Source organism: Montipora capricornis, chromosome 12, assembly GCF_036669925.1.
Source record: "Montipora capricornis isolate CH-2021 chromosome 12, ASM3666992v2, whole genome shotgun sequence".
NCBI lineage: Eukaryota > Metazoa > Cnidaria > Anthozoa > Scleractinia > Acroporidae > Montipora > Montipora capricornis.
In genome coordinates this window covers 35554938-35569937 of record NC_090894.1, presented here as the reverse complement: position 1 = coordinate 35569937, position 15000 = coordinate 35554938, and the positions used below count along the sequence as shown (strand labels likewise).

Below are 15000 nucleotides of genomic sequence, written 5' to 3'. Positions count from 1 at the left end.
TGAGGATAATAACTTCGCGAAAAGCCGGGCGAGTGAGAAAAAGTATCATTCGCATAAAGCAGGAAACTCGTGGAAAAAGCGGGGGGGGGGGGGGACGAGACAAGAGGCGACTACAGTTTCTCCTTCGATTTGAGATCTTTCCATATACTTATTAACATTCTAAAGTACATGTACTTTAACAGGTACCTATTCGGATTATGTGGTAATATAATTTTGTCTTCATTGTTAACACAGAATTCAACTAGCTTCTCTGATAAGAGTGAATTGGAAGCTTTAAAAAAAGAATGTGAATTGGCAAAGAAGAAATGCAAAGATGCTCAAGAAAAATACTTCTCTGAATCCGACAGGTTGAAGGCCATTATTGATGAGATGCAAGGTAATGTCAATGAGCTTAATGCTACTATTTTAGCCTCTGTTCTAAAATGCAGACTTCTGAAGTCGAATCTTGAATGAAACGTGAGGCGCAGTTTTCATTTCATTTCTTTTTTGTTTTTTGTGGCAAAAAAAATTACCATTTTTATTTAATTTATACTGTCGCCATTTTATGTGCGCACAATTTTGGGGGGGGGGCAATTTTTCGCGAAATGTGCTAAACTTGAAATCGGGTTTTTTCAAGCGGAATATACTGGGCGGAAGTTATTTATACAAGCTCATTCTCTCTTTTTTCTGGTTGATTCATAATTGATAATATCCAAATTATTAAAATGATTCTTTGTGTCCGTTTTCTTTTGTCCATTTTCTGACATTAATACAGTGTTGTTGTTCACGGTTGCGACACGTCACCATTAACAAATGAAAAAATGTAGGTAAAAATTGGATTGTACGGTAAAGGAATGAGCTCGCTATTTGACCGCTGTAGCTTTAAGTGTAACGGTTGGCTCAAGCTTTAGTTTTGACGTAATATCTGAACAAATGTTACTTGATGTTGCGTACACTTCGTTTTCTTGTAGATGAGCAAGATGAATATGTTCGCCAAATTGATGACCTGAAGAAGAAAACTGCCAATAAACAAAGTGAAGTAGATCACTTGAAGAGAGAAGTGACTGAAATGAAAAATGTTGCCCGTAGTGCCACGCGGGTAAGCACGCGAAAAGCAGCTTCTCAGCTATTACTCTGAAAGAATAAAATAGGTACAGAATACAAAAATTTGGTTTTATCAACGGAGTTGATAATGTAAATTGGCCACCGTACAGAGATTCTAAAAGCTGACGTTTCGAGCGTTAGCCCTTCGTCAGAGCGAATCGAGGGATTATGGGTTACGTGTAGTTTTTATAGTAGAGTAGGAGCTACGCTATTGGTGGTAACATGGCAACGTGAAAAATAGGAATATATTAGTTAAATGAAAAGCGTTCGTTAATGCCGTGAGGATTAAGGGTGCCGATTTGAAAGATGAATTTTTGTTCCAGATTCTTGCGGCTTTCCGTCGTGCCTAGATGTAGGGAAAGGCCGCAGATAGCCATGTGTTTTTTGGAGTGGTTAGGCAGATTAAAATGGCGAGCGACTGGCTTGGATGCATCCTTGTCATTCTTCTCAACATCGCGAAGGTGTTCGCGGAATCGGTCACCTAGTCGTCTACCTGTCTCACCAATGTATAATTTATTGCATAACGTGCAGGTTATGCAATAAATGACATTTGCGGAGGTACATGTGAAACGATCGGTGATCTTAACAGATCGCTTAGGTCCCGATATCTTGCTAGTGTTAACAATGAAAAGACAAGTTTTGCATCGTGAGCGCGCGCATTTGAAAGTGCCGGGTTGCTCGTTAGTTTTGAGCGCGCTTCTAACTAAAAAGTTGCCTACGTTTTTGTCGCGTTTGAATGAAATAAGTGGAGGTTGCGAAAAGATTCTACCAGTCTCGGGATCATTTTGGAGTAATTTAAAATTACTAAGAATGATGCTTTTGACTGCGTGATTATGAGGATGGAAAGTGAGGGTGAATGGAATTCTGTCATTCTTATCTTTTTGTGACGTTTGTAGTGATGACTGTCGATCAAATTGTTGGGCGCGATGATGGCCCGCTTTGACCACAGAGACAGGATAGCCACGTTTTTCGAAGAACTGGCACATCTCCTCTGATTTGCTGGAAAAATCGGAGTCATCACTACATAGACGTCGAAGTCTAAGAAATTGAGAATAAGGGATGGAGTTCTTGACATGTGATGGATGTGACGATGAATACAACAAATAACTGTGTGAATCAGTAGGTTTGTAGTGCACACTAGTACATAGCACGTTGCCTCTAATAGAAACGTTGATATCTAGAAAAGCCAATGAAGTTTCCGAAATTTCCCAGGTATATTTAAGAGCCGGATGAAAAGAGTTGACGGAGGTTATAAATTGATCGAGTTCTTCTCTGCTGGATGAAATAGCGCCGATGCAGTCGTCGATGTAACGGCCGTAGAGTTCAGGTTTGGGGCCGTTGTACTGACTAAAAAATTGGTGTTCAACATATCCTACAAAAAGATTGGCATAGCTAGGTCCCATTCTTGTGCCCATCGCTACACCATTAATTTGTTTGTAATAGTTGCCGGCGAATGAAAAACAATTAAGCGTTAAAACTAGTTCGGCAAGGCGGAGGAGCGTTTCCGAGCTAGGTTCTTTTACAGTGCGTTGATCGAAAAAGTGTTTAAGTGCTTGAAGACCTTCGCTATTAGGAATGACTGTGTATAGAGATGTAATGTCCATGGTGAAAATAAGTTTGTCTTGGCCGGAGAAATTGAAATCGCGGAAAATTTGTAGTGCGTGTGTACTGTCTTTAATGTATGATGGCAAAGATTTGACGATAGGCGTCATAATCCTGTCTAAGTAGCTAGAAATGAGTTCGGTGGGGCAACTACAGGCAGAAACGATAGGGCGACCTGGGTTGTTGGGTTTGTGAATTTTAGGCAAGAAGTAAATGCACGAAGTTCTAGGGGTGTTGATGATGAGATTAGTGGCAGTGTCCGGTAATTCTTGATTAACTATAAGATTTTGAATGTTGTCTTTGACAAGTTTTTGATTGTTGGAAGTGAGATCTTTAGGGATTTTGGCATAAAACGAGGTATCCGAAAGTTGCCGCAAAGCTTCTTTTTGGTAAAGGTCGGACCGCCAAACAACTACCGCGCCGCCTTTGTCGGCCGATTTGACAACTATGTCGTTGCGTTTACTAAGATTTTTAAGAGCCGCCCACTCTTCCGAGGAAAGGTTGGAAAATTTAGTGTTGCGATTGAATTTAAGTTTGTGAATGTCGTGACGGCATTTTTTGGTGAAAAAATCTAAAGAGGCAAATTGTCCCTCTGGGGGAGTCCATTTGGATTTGCGAACTAGAAGTGTTTCAAAAATATCTTTATTAGAAGTGTCCGAATCATGCTCTTTGTCGTGAAAAAAGGCTTTTAACTGAACGCGGCGAAGGAATTTTTCGACATCTTGCTTAATAGAAAATTCGTTAATAGGGACAAAATTTAGGCCCCTAAATTTTGTCCCTATTACCAAACGCACCAACGAATTTTCTATTAAGCAAGATGTCGAAAAATTCCTTCGCCGCGTTCAGTTAAAAGCCTTTTTTCACGACAAAGAACATGATTCGGACACTTCTAATAAAGATATTTTTGAAACACTTCTAGTTCGCAAATCCAAATGGACTCCCCCAGAGGGACAATTTGCCTCTTTAGATTTTTTCACCAAAAAATGCCGTCACGACATTCACAAACTTAAATTCAATCGCAACACTAAATTTTCCAACCTTTCCTCGGAAGAGTGGGCGGCGCTTAAAAATCTTAGTAAACGCAACGACATAGTTGTCAAATCGGCCGACAAAGGCGGCGCGGTAGTTGTTTGGCGGTCCGACCTTTACCAAAAAGAAGCTTTGCGGCAACTTTCGGATACCTCGTTTTATGCCAAAATCCCTAAAGATCTCACTTCCAACAATCAAAAACTTGTCAAAGACAACATTCAAAATCTTATAGTTAATCAAGAATTACCGGACACTGCCACTAATCTCATCATCAACACCCCTAGAACTTCGTGCATTTACTTCTTGCCTAAAATTCACAAACCCAACAACCCAGGTCGCCCTATCGTTTCTGCCTGTAGTTGCCCCACCGAACTCATTTCTAGCTACTTAGACAGGATTATGACGCCTATCGTCAAATCTTTGCCATCATACATTAAAGACAGTACACACGCACTACAAATTTTCCGCGATTTCAATTTCTCCGGCCAAGACAAACTTATTTTCACCATGGACATTACATCTCTATACACAGTCATTCCTAATAGCGAAGGTCTTCAAGCACTTAAACACTTTTTCGATCAACGCACTGTAAAAGAACCTAGCTCGGAAACGCTCCTCCGCCTTGCCGAACTAGTTTTAACGCTTAATTGTTTTTCATTCGCCGGCAACTATTACAAACAAATTAATGGTGTAGCGATGGGCACAAGAATGGGACCTAGCTATGCCAATCTTTTTGTAGGATATGTTGAACACCAATTTTTTAGTCAGTACAACGGCCCCAAACCTGAACTCTACGGCCGTTACATCGACGACTGCATCGGCGCTATTTCATCCAGCAGAGAAGAACTCGATCAATTTATAACCTCCGTCAACTCTTTTCATCCGGCTCTTAAATATACCTGGGAAATTTCGGAAACTTCATTGGCTTTTCTAGATATCAACGTTTCTATTAGAGGCAACGTGCTATGTACTAGTGTGCACTACAAACCTACTGATTCACACAGTTATTTGTTGTATTCATCGTCACATCCATCACATGTCAAGAACTCCATCCCTTATTCTCAATTTCTTAGACTTCGACGTCTATGTAGTGATGACTCCGATTTTTCCAGCAAATCAGAGGAGATGTGCCAGTTCTTCGAAAAATGTGGCTATCCAGTCTCTGTGGTCAAAGCGGGCCATCATCGCGCCCAACAATTTGATCGACAGTCATCACTACAAACGTCACAAAAAGATAAGAATGACAGAATTCCATTCACCCTCACTTTCCATCCTCATAATCACGCAGTCAAAAGCATCATTCTTAGTAATTTTAAATTACTCCAAAATGATCCCGAGACTGGTAGAATCTTTTCGCAACCTCCACTTATTTCATTCAAACGCGACAAAAACGTAGGCAACTTTTTAGTTAGAAGCGCGCTCAAAACTAACGAGCAACCCGGCACTTTCAAATGCGCGCGCTCACGATGCAAAACTTGTCTTTTCATTGTTAACACTAGCAAGATATCGGGACCTAAGCGATCTGTTAAGATCACCGATCGTTTCACATGTACCTCCGCAAATGTCATTTATTGCATAACCTGCACGTTATGCAATAAATTATACATTGGTGAGACAGGTAGACGACTAGGTGACCGATTCCGCGAACACCTTCGCGATGTTGAGAAGAATGACATGGATGCATCCAAGCTAGTCGCTCGCCATTTTAATCTGCCTAACCACTCCAAAAAACACATGGCTATCTGCGGCCTTTCCCTACATCTAGGCACGACGAAAAGCCGCAAGAATCTGGAACAAAAATTCATCTTTCAAATCGGCACCCTTAATCCTCACGGTATTAACGAACGCTTTTCATTTAACTAATATATTCCTATTTTTCACGTTGCCATGTTACCACCAATAGCGTAGCTCCTACTCTACTATAAAAACTACACGTAACCCATAATCCCTCGATTCGCTCTGACGAAGGGCTAACGCTCGAAACGTCAGCTTTTAGAATCTCTGTACGGTGGCCAATTTACATTATCAACTCCGTTGATAAAACCAAATTTTTGTATACTACTTCCCCACCGACGCAGCACCACAGTTTCTTTAGAAACTACCCCTTCATTCATAGGTACAGAATAGTTCGGGAAGCGTGGAGTTTTAAAAAAATGGTTGATGCCCAGCCTGCTTCAATCGAGTTTGGGACTCACGAGGGAAGTTTTGAGAGTAAGTAGTCGAGTAACGCACCCAAAAAACAACGCAAGTATGAATCAAGCTCAGAGCAAGTTCATGTGGTAGGCGTGGACGTTTGTGCCTTACTTCCGCAAATGGGCTATTGAAAAGTAAACCAAGATTTTAGTCAGAATAAAGAGCAACCAAAACAATGTATCCCGGCCTTATCATCAACAAGGCTGCTTGTATCATTGGAGCTTCGCGCTGCCTGAATGAATGATTATAATGATTACATGTTAAGATAACTGGATAATATTGGTTGTATCTTATTTCTTGTCTCAGAGCTCTCAGAACCTCGCCAATGAAACTGAAGTGGAATCTTTAAGGCAAGAATGTGAGCTGGAAGAGAAGAAGTGCAAAGATGCTAAGGAGAGCTACTTGTCTGAGTCAGACCGGCTTAAATCTATAATTGATGAGATGCAAGGTATCAGTTGACACTCGTCTGTAATTACACTTTGGATTTTCTGTGGACTTCTAGGCTCACTCGCTATTCAGTTGTTTCGGCACAACCAATGTTGACTCGCATCCGTTTTCCCGTCTTTGGATCCGGCTGCATGCATTAACTTGGCCACATTATTGGTTCGTTTTGTAGTAGCGTCTCTGGGCCAAATTGTTTAATTGGCCTCACAACGCTTTTCGCCAATTTTGTTTTCTTTTCTTTTTTTTTTTTTTTTTTTTTTTTGGTTTGTTTGGTTTTTTTGTTTTGTTTTGCCTACAAGCTGAGACGTTGTTATCGCTTCTTTGGGATAAAGGCAGTTTAGCGTTCTAACTCGTTTGGCTTATCTTTAACCTTAGACGAAGAAGAGAACTATAGAAAGGAAATCAATGAACTGAAACGGACAAATGTTGAAAAAGACGCTGAGATAAAGAAGATGAGAACGCAGCTCGCCGAGATGGGAACAGTCATTCGCCAGCATCAAGGTAATTCAACCACATTCCCTGATAGGACGCACCGCTCAACTTATTTGCTTTGCGTCATTCTTTACAGGTATGGGTGGTAAAGGATGTTGTATCTATAGATAAATTAAATTCTCGTAACCCGTAGATTGCTTTTTTTCCTTCCTTGTGCACGGTAATGCAAAAGTGTCATTCAATGTAAACTTTCTCGTGGTAAATAGGCCATATAGGTATATTAAAATTCAGCTTCATAGTGAGGCAGTGAGGACAAAGACAAAGTGGATGATGTGTGAGTATTTTTCACATTCATTCCAACGTGTTTCTATTGTTTTTCTCCTCACTGCCTTAATATCAAGCTGAATATTTGATATTTCGAAAATGGCCTATTTTGGTTAAAGCCACGAGCCGTGATTTTATCTTGAATGTGGCTTAAGAGGAAAATTGACTGTAATGTTGGTTTCTATATCATTTAAAATTTTGCCGACAAAATCGTACACAATAAACCTAACTGAATGGTAAAGTTACTAGCACTTTGCTTGTCAAACAATGGCGGAACTACAAGCGCAGACTTTTCGACAGTGGATACGGTATCTCAGTACCTTTGTTAACCTAAGAATAAATCTTGTTGTCTTTAGAATATGATCCATCTCCCCGTTCCGCGTCTCTAACGCTCTCAATATGGACAAGAGATCTGTATGAGCAATTGCATTAGCGCGCTATTAAAAATACTGGTACCCATTTTTGGAAGAACAGGTGTAATACTTGAAAGAATTATTACAATGGCGTGGGGTTGCTTGGTATTCTATGTCACAATTACCGATTGCTTATTTTGTGTCAGGGTTTGTAAAAGAGTGTCTAGTTTCCAGTGGTTCTGTCAGCTTCTTCTTCCCTGCATGCAGAGGTCTCTTATTTTCCGTTCGCTGGGCTGACGAGTGCGGGGAAGAGACCTCTGCCATGGGTCGAAACTCACTGTGTTGTGTTGAGCGTGTGCGGCGCTTACTTAGCGACCAAATCCTGTGTGGACTTAGTTAACAACAGCGGAATTAATTTAAAGGAGTGCGCGGAACACAGCGGGCTCAAGTCACAGTCAGCAAGCATATCTTGGGACATGCGGTTGGGAGATTCCCGTTCAATGTTACGGACGGCGGTTGGATCAAAGTGAGTTTCGACCCCTGGTAAAGGTCTCTTTTCTAGTGCTAGTCAGCCCAGCAAATGCAAAAAGAAAAGAGACCTCTGCAAGCAGGGAAGCTTCGTCTGAATTATTTATGAATCGCGCAAAGTGCCACAGTAACCATTGGGATCGTTTGTATGATTGTGTTTTCTTTATGTGCCAGGAACAACCCTCAAGAGCCAAAATAAGCACGCGATAGAAGATGAAATGGAGACTACTCGTATCGACTTAGCACAGAAGAACATGCAAATCCAATCCCTGCAATACGATTTGTACAAATTACAGGAGAAGTACGAGAAAGAGACGCGTTCCCTTAACAAAGAAGTTGAATTTGGAAAAGAGAAAATTGCATCACTTAAGCAGGAGATTCGCAGATTAAAGGAACCAGAGCAAGAGGACACTGTGTGTATGATGCGGTGAGTTTGTGCACGAAAGCTATGAGATGTCAAGACGATGTGCGAATGAAACACAACTATTAATTTATTCCTCATCCTTGGCTTGTATTTGTAACCCTAACAACGAATTGGCTAAAAGAACTTAGGCTCAGCTAAAAATAGTATAAAAATCGACATGGACATGAAAATAGATTTAATAAATAAAGCCAAGATTTGTATACAATTGGGAGGGGGGGGGGGGGTCTTTAAAGCTCCTTGAATAGTTTCAATAAATTCTTTTTAAAATTATTTAACGAGGTAGCGTCTCTAACGGATTTTGGAAGCTCGTTCCATGCTTTGGCTCCACGAAAGCTGAAAGATCGTTGTCCTGTGGCAAGGCGACATTTGATCAAGTCCAAGTCGCTTCGGTTTCTTCTGGCTCGGCTATGGATCTGAGAGCGCTTCTTGAACCTCTGCGATAGATACGCAGGAGCGCCTTCGTTATTAAGGCATTTATACATCATGACACAGTCATTAAACTTGAGTTTGTGGTTGATTTCCAGCCATCCTAATGATTTTAGTCCCTCGGAGATGTGATCGTATTTCTTCAAGCCAAGGACAATTCTTGCTGCAAAGTTTTGAAGAAGTTGCAACTTTTTAATGTTTTTCTTCGAAGTATTACTCCATACTGAAGAGCATAAGGAAGTAGTTTATTAAAGACGAAAGAGTGAATTAGCAGTAGGATAGTTTTCTTATTTAGCAGGTATTTTGTGCGGTTAATCATAATTAACTTATAGATACAGCTGGAAGATATCTTGTTGATGTGGTCGTTGTAATTCAAGCTATTGTCGATATAGACTCCGAGGTGACAGGTTCAATGTTCTTACCCATAAGAGTTACGGATAGGGTCGGCAGAGTCTTTGTGAGTTGAGGTACTCCAATTACCAAAAGTTTAGTCTTGACCGGGTTGAGTAATATTGAGTTTCTGCAGCACCATTTGGTAATTTCCCCGAGGTCGTCATTTAGCATAGAAACTGCATTAGTAGTTTGCTTTGGTGGCAGGGCAAGAAGCAGCTTGGTATCATCAATGTATCCCATCGATTGACAGTGATTAGGAATAGATAACAGGTCGTTGACGTATTAGGTGAATAGCATTGGACCCAAGATCCCTGGGGGACGCCATAGCTTAGCTCCAATTGCTCTGAGACAGCATTTCCAACCCTCACTACCTGCTTACGGCTTGATAGGTAACTGCTGAAACAGGCAAGCGCAGATGAAGATATTCCAATTCTACGGAGCTTTGCTAGAACTATATCGTGTCGTATGCTATCAAACGCTTTGGTCATGTCAAGCAGCACCACAACTGATATGCGCTGCTCATCCATATTCTTCAGGATTTCATCGGTGAAATGGAGAAGCGCAGACTCGGTAGAGTGGGATTTTCTGTTGCCACTTTGGAGGGGATGTATGATGGAATGATCTTGTAGGAATTGCACAAGCTGTAAATGTGCAGCTCTTTCACATACTTTCGATATTATTGGTAGGAGTGAGATAGGACGAGAATTTGATGGATCATCTAGATCACCCTCTTTATCTTTGGTCCAAGGTACTACTTCTGCAAATTTCCACGATTCTGCAAGAATACCGGAACGAAAAGAACAGTTGATTAAATTTGTAAGTCGTGGCAGTGTAACAGGAAGGCTAGCTTTTAGGATCCGGGCAGTCACTTTGTCAGCTCCAGGAGCTTTGCCAATAAAATGATTTTTTCTTTTGACGGAGTACGCGTAAGTGCGGTTACAAAGATGAATGGAGTGAAAAGCGCATGCATTACCGGGTGTGAAGTGGTTTCTTCTGCTTGAATAAACTATGAAGCCGTATAGAGCGTTTTCACGTGACGTCGTGGCGGCCATGTTGGTGTTCCAAAGCAAACGAATAGCGGCCATGATGGTGCACCAAACTAATCCTCCGGGAATTGAACTCTATTTTTATGCAAATACGTTCTTTTGTTTCAGTAATCCTATATGGCTACTGGTCACGTGAGTGAAAACGCTTCATAATAAACCGGACTTATTAACCTTAAAGATTAGGTCTTTTCGAGAAAATCTCAAACTGACGCCTCGCCATATTATCCGAGCCAAGATGAGGTCATTACAGTAAGGCCGAGGTAAAGACCTCACTCTCTGTTATTAAAGTGCCCATACCGTGAAAATTATTATTTTCCTATTTGAAAGTCCATATTAAAAAATGAACTTTTGCAAAAGACTTTTTCGATTTAAATGAGAGACTAATTTTCTTCGATTTCTTAAAAGCGTTTAAATTGCCCGCCATTTTGGCGCACAACTCGCTCAAGGATTCTCTCGACATATGACGTAGATTAAGGAACACCGGACATGAGGTTTTGACACACAAGTTTCACACAGGTTGATGCGAAAAATGTCTGAAAGATGGGTAGCCGCTAGATGTAACAACACAGCTGATCCTGAAAAAGGAATAAGTATGCATAGGAAATTTCTTTCTTCCACTCGGAAAACGCAATAGTTAAAAAAAGAAGGGGAAAATGGAACTGGAAGCTCGGTAAAACTTCGTCGCTGTGCTCGATTCATTTCTAAGAGGATGACTTTCAGTATCATATAGACGGCAAAATGAAAAGATCATTGAGACTGACGGACGAGATTTGCTTACAGGTACAGCATTATATGAGCGTTGATTTAATTCGCTCTTGAGATCTTCGTTATCCTCGTGTTCTTTTCTGTAATTTTGAAGCCATTCCTCGTCTGCTAGTGGTTCTTCCGCTTAGGGTTCCATGTGGTTCTGGGATTGAGTGCTACTGCTGCCTGACTCATCGAGACCGCAACTAGTTGCCCAAAAATTATATTTCAAAATCCTTAGTATCGTTTCTGTATTCGATTCAGGATTCAGAGGCACTTTTGTCGACGATAGACATAGACATGATATATGTTTCGTTTACTGAAAAATGCCGAAAACTATCACAGAGCGATACCTTGGCTTTGATCACTTAGAAAACAAAGGAACCCACGCCAACATTGGCAAGAAGCATACCTTAACCTGCGTCACAGCGATAAAAGTATGATTTTAAAAGTCGTAGAAAATTCACATCTCGTTTGAATCGAAAAGTTCTCTCGCAAAAGTTCATTTTCTAATACGGACTTTAAAATAGGAAAATAAACATTTTCACGTTATGGATACTTTAAGTACACTCAAGATTCCATTACCCAAGAATAAGAATCTGCTATCAGATTTGTCCCCATCAGTGTCATAAAGGTGTCTAATTTTAAACCAAATTTTGTGGGAAAGTAAACAAAAGCCCGAATGTGGCACCTTATTCAAATCTCCCGGGTTAAGATTGTTTGTGTATTGTATTTGCATTATAATATAGCATTCACATTAACATGATCTGGAAATACCTGGAAAAAAACGTTTTATTGAGTTCGCCGATTTGGTCTGGGGTTTATTTTCCCGCAAAACGCGGTTTAAAAATAGGCACTTTTCTGACGCCGATGGGGATTTGGCCAATTTGGGTAAATCTTACCCTTGGGTGATGCACGTCTCCTCCTTAACTAATTCACGATATGGACCTAAAAAAAATGCTGGATCGTTGCCGCAAATGCCAGTCTTGATTTTCATGAGAATGAGCTTTTTTTTTTTAGTTCTTGGTTGATAAAATGCAAGTACGCAGATTCTTAATTATAACTGCATATATCTTTGGAAAAAGGATTGTTATCAGATAGTGATAATAGATCGTGCATGACTTAGAAAGTCGTGTGTGTTTCTAACTCCTTTTGCAATCAATTTGTTCTTGGAAGGTTTACCCGGGTACCTACGACTTGAGGAGCGACTAAGGTCGCTAGCATTTTGAACAAATTGTATTCTACAATACCTCTTCTGAAATCATATATTCTGTTGTATGTTACAGTGGTCATCCTGTGCCTGCCAAACAGATTGAAGTTAGCAATGTGGGAGTTGTTTCTAATGTTGCTATCTACGCCCTTAAAGCGAAGGTCGGCAAGTTGGAAACCGAGACAGAAAAACTGAACAAAAAAGTACAACAGCTGGAAAGAGAGAAAGCTACATTAAGTTTACTCAACACTGAAGCAAGGTATAGTATGTTTTGATATCAGTTGTTTCTTGAATTTGATAACAGAGTTCCCTTAATAAAAGTGCCCATAACGTGAAAATTGATATTTTCCTATTTGAAAGTCCATGTTAAAAAATGAACTTTGCGAAACAACTTTTCGATTGGAAGGAGACGCGAATTTCCTACGATTTTTAAAATCCTACTTTTATTTAGTACACCTTTTCTGTTTGTCAGGATTTCACGGGCTCGCTGTGACGTAGCTTCAGGAATGCTTGTTGACGTGGGTCCTATGTTTTCTACGTGATCGTGATCGTTTTCGGTTTTTAAAGAGCCACTATGATCAAATTTTTACCCCATGATCTTTTAGGCGTATCACAAAGAATTCTACGAAAGAATGAAAATGCCGTTTACCGTTTGCAAATACCTGCATTAGTTCCAGAGATATTTAAGTTTGAAAAATGTGTAAAATATGCAAATGAGATGACTGATGATGTCATACACTAAACCCAATATTACATCAAGTATATAAATAGAGCTATCTTCGCCAATTTACAGTGCAGACCATTGAAACTTGGTAGGCTAATAGTTCTACAGAAAACACACCTATGGCTATAAAACAATGTGTTTCCGTGGCAACTCACTCTTTTCCAGTCCCCACCCACTTGATTTCAATATGTAAGTGATTTTCAGTTCGAAAAACGTTAAACAAGGCCACAAACTCAAGCTAACATATTTATGCTTGCTGGATCATGTATTTGAGGCACCATTTGCAAATATGAAAACAGAACGCCAAAGGTGGCCAGAAATGCCTTTAATGTTGGAGAGGTCTGGAACCCAGTATGTTGCCATGGTAACGAAACTGTTAAGCTCAAATTGTGGAGCACATTTAGTAGAATCTTACTGCATCGTATTTGATCAAAATTTGGTTGAGTGTATGACGTCATCACTTGGCTAATTTGCATATTTTAAAAACTTGAATATTTCTGGAACAAAAAGAGATATTTGAAAATAGTAAAGAGCATTTTTCTTCTCATGCAGGCTACTTATTTATGTCTGAAAAATGGCTTCGATAGAAAAGATGCGATTTTCGTCATAGTGGCACTTTAACAGTAAACGAAAAAATCATCATGTCTCTGTCTATCACAACCTCGTTCCTAGGGACTCCCTTCTCTGCCTCCATTGTCGTTGAAAAAGAGACCCTAGTTCAGGCTGGTCACGTGCCTCCCAAAATCTGGGAGGTAAACCAAATATGTGTTAGGGGAGGGGAAGCAATGTAAGCGTTGTCATCATTGCGATCGAGGGAATCAGCACGCATTTGATTTCATGGTCAGACGAGCATCGACAAATCGTTTTTCTACACATGGAAATTCGACGTGAAAAGCAAAAGGTTGTTGTCAAATCGATCGGACGCTACAGAAAATACACTCGAGTCTTTCGAATTATATTTCAGACTCCGTTCGAAATATATGAGACAACAAATGGTAGGAATTTCCCATTTAGTGCTTCAAACCACTTTTTAACGCCACAGAAGGGCGAATACCCTGGGTTCCAGAGGTTATTTTCTCGCTATGAAAAGAGAGAGTCACGAAGCGGCGAGAAAAACCTCTGGTACAGGCCGTTAAGAACCTCACTTCCATGCAAACCAACTTATTTTGATTGACTTCCAGAGTAAGAGTTTATTTTAGAAACTTGGGCAAACCGGTTTTATCCACGTGATAAAAATATTTGTGCAATGTTTACCGGTCACTCTACTGGGAAATTCTCACGGTTGAGTGAATAAATCGTTGTCACTGTCAGAAATACGAAAATTGCATTCAAGTCCTAGCATTAGAACTGAAAAAATTTAAAGAACTTTACGAGTCCCTGGAGCAGTTTCAATATGACTCGAGGCATTGGGGTGTAAAAATGTCAGAAGCTCAGTCACACCTTCGTCAAATTCCCAAACAAAATCAAAGTGCTTGTTCGATTACGCCCCCTCTAAGGCCACCCAACAGCAAACATTCATCCAGCGTCATGAGACGAATTAACGTTAATCTGCTAGCCATGAATTTGTGATTATCGTGCCGCTATCGCTACTGTACCGTTCATAGTCGTCTTGTATTACACCAGTGAAAAACCGGTTTGATCGTCCCCCTCGACTTTACCAATGGCAATCCTTATAAAAAACGGTTTGTCGATCGACCAATGAAATCTCCAGGATCAAAAGTTAACTCTGGAAGTGGAAAGCGCGACGTGATTGGTGCGGCATGTTGAGAAAGCCTAACAGCCTGTACCAGAGGTTTTTCTCGCCGCTTCGTGACTCGCTCTTTTGTCGCTCTTTTCATGGCGAGAAAATAAGCTCTGGAATCCAGGGTAAAGGGCGAACCCCCCTAAAGAAACAACACAAGGCCCTGGTACCTAGATCTCGCGGACCCATGATGCCTCGGTGGCTTTTTTCTTTGTGCTTCAAACCTGTTGCTAAGTTTTTTGCCTTTCTTACAAATTCTAACCGTTTTTCAGGCTAAACCTCTGTGTTTTCACACAGTAGGTTT

General features: G+C 40.5%; 1 protein-coding gene across 1 annotated transcript in view; it reads left to right on the top strand.

Annotated features, from left to right (window-relative positions):
- Positions 1–15000, top strand: part of LOC138026716 (centromere-associated protein E-like) — an 88844-nt gene that overhangs the window by 65610 nt on the left and 8234 nt on the right. Inside the window, exons 38-43 of the mRNA XM_068874166.1 lie at positions 235–376; positions 951–1078; positions 6214–6355; positions 6727–6852; positions 8163–8415; positions 12308–12490. Coding sequence (XP_068730267.1) covers positions 235–376; positions 951–1078; positions 6214–6355; positions 6727–6852; positions 8163–8415; positions 12308–12490 — 974 coding nt within the window. The remainder of the gene's footprint in view (positions 1–234; positions 377–950; positions 1079–6213; positions 6356–6726; positions 6853–8162; positions 8416–12307; positions 12491–15000) is intronic.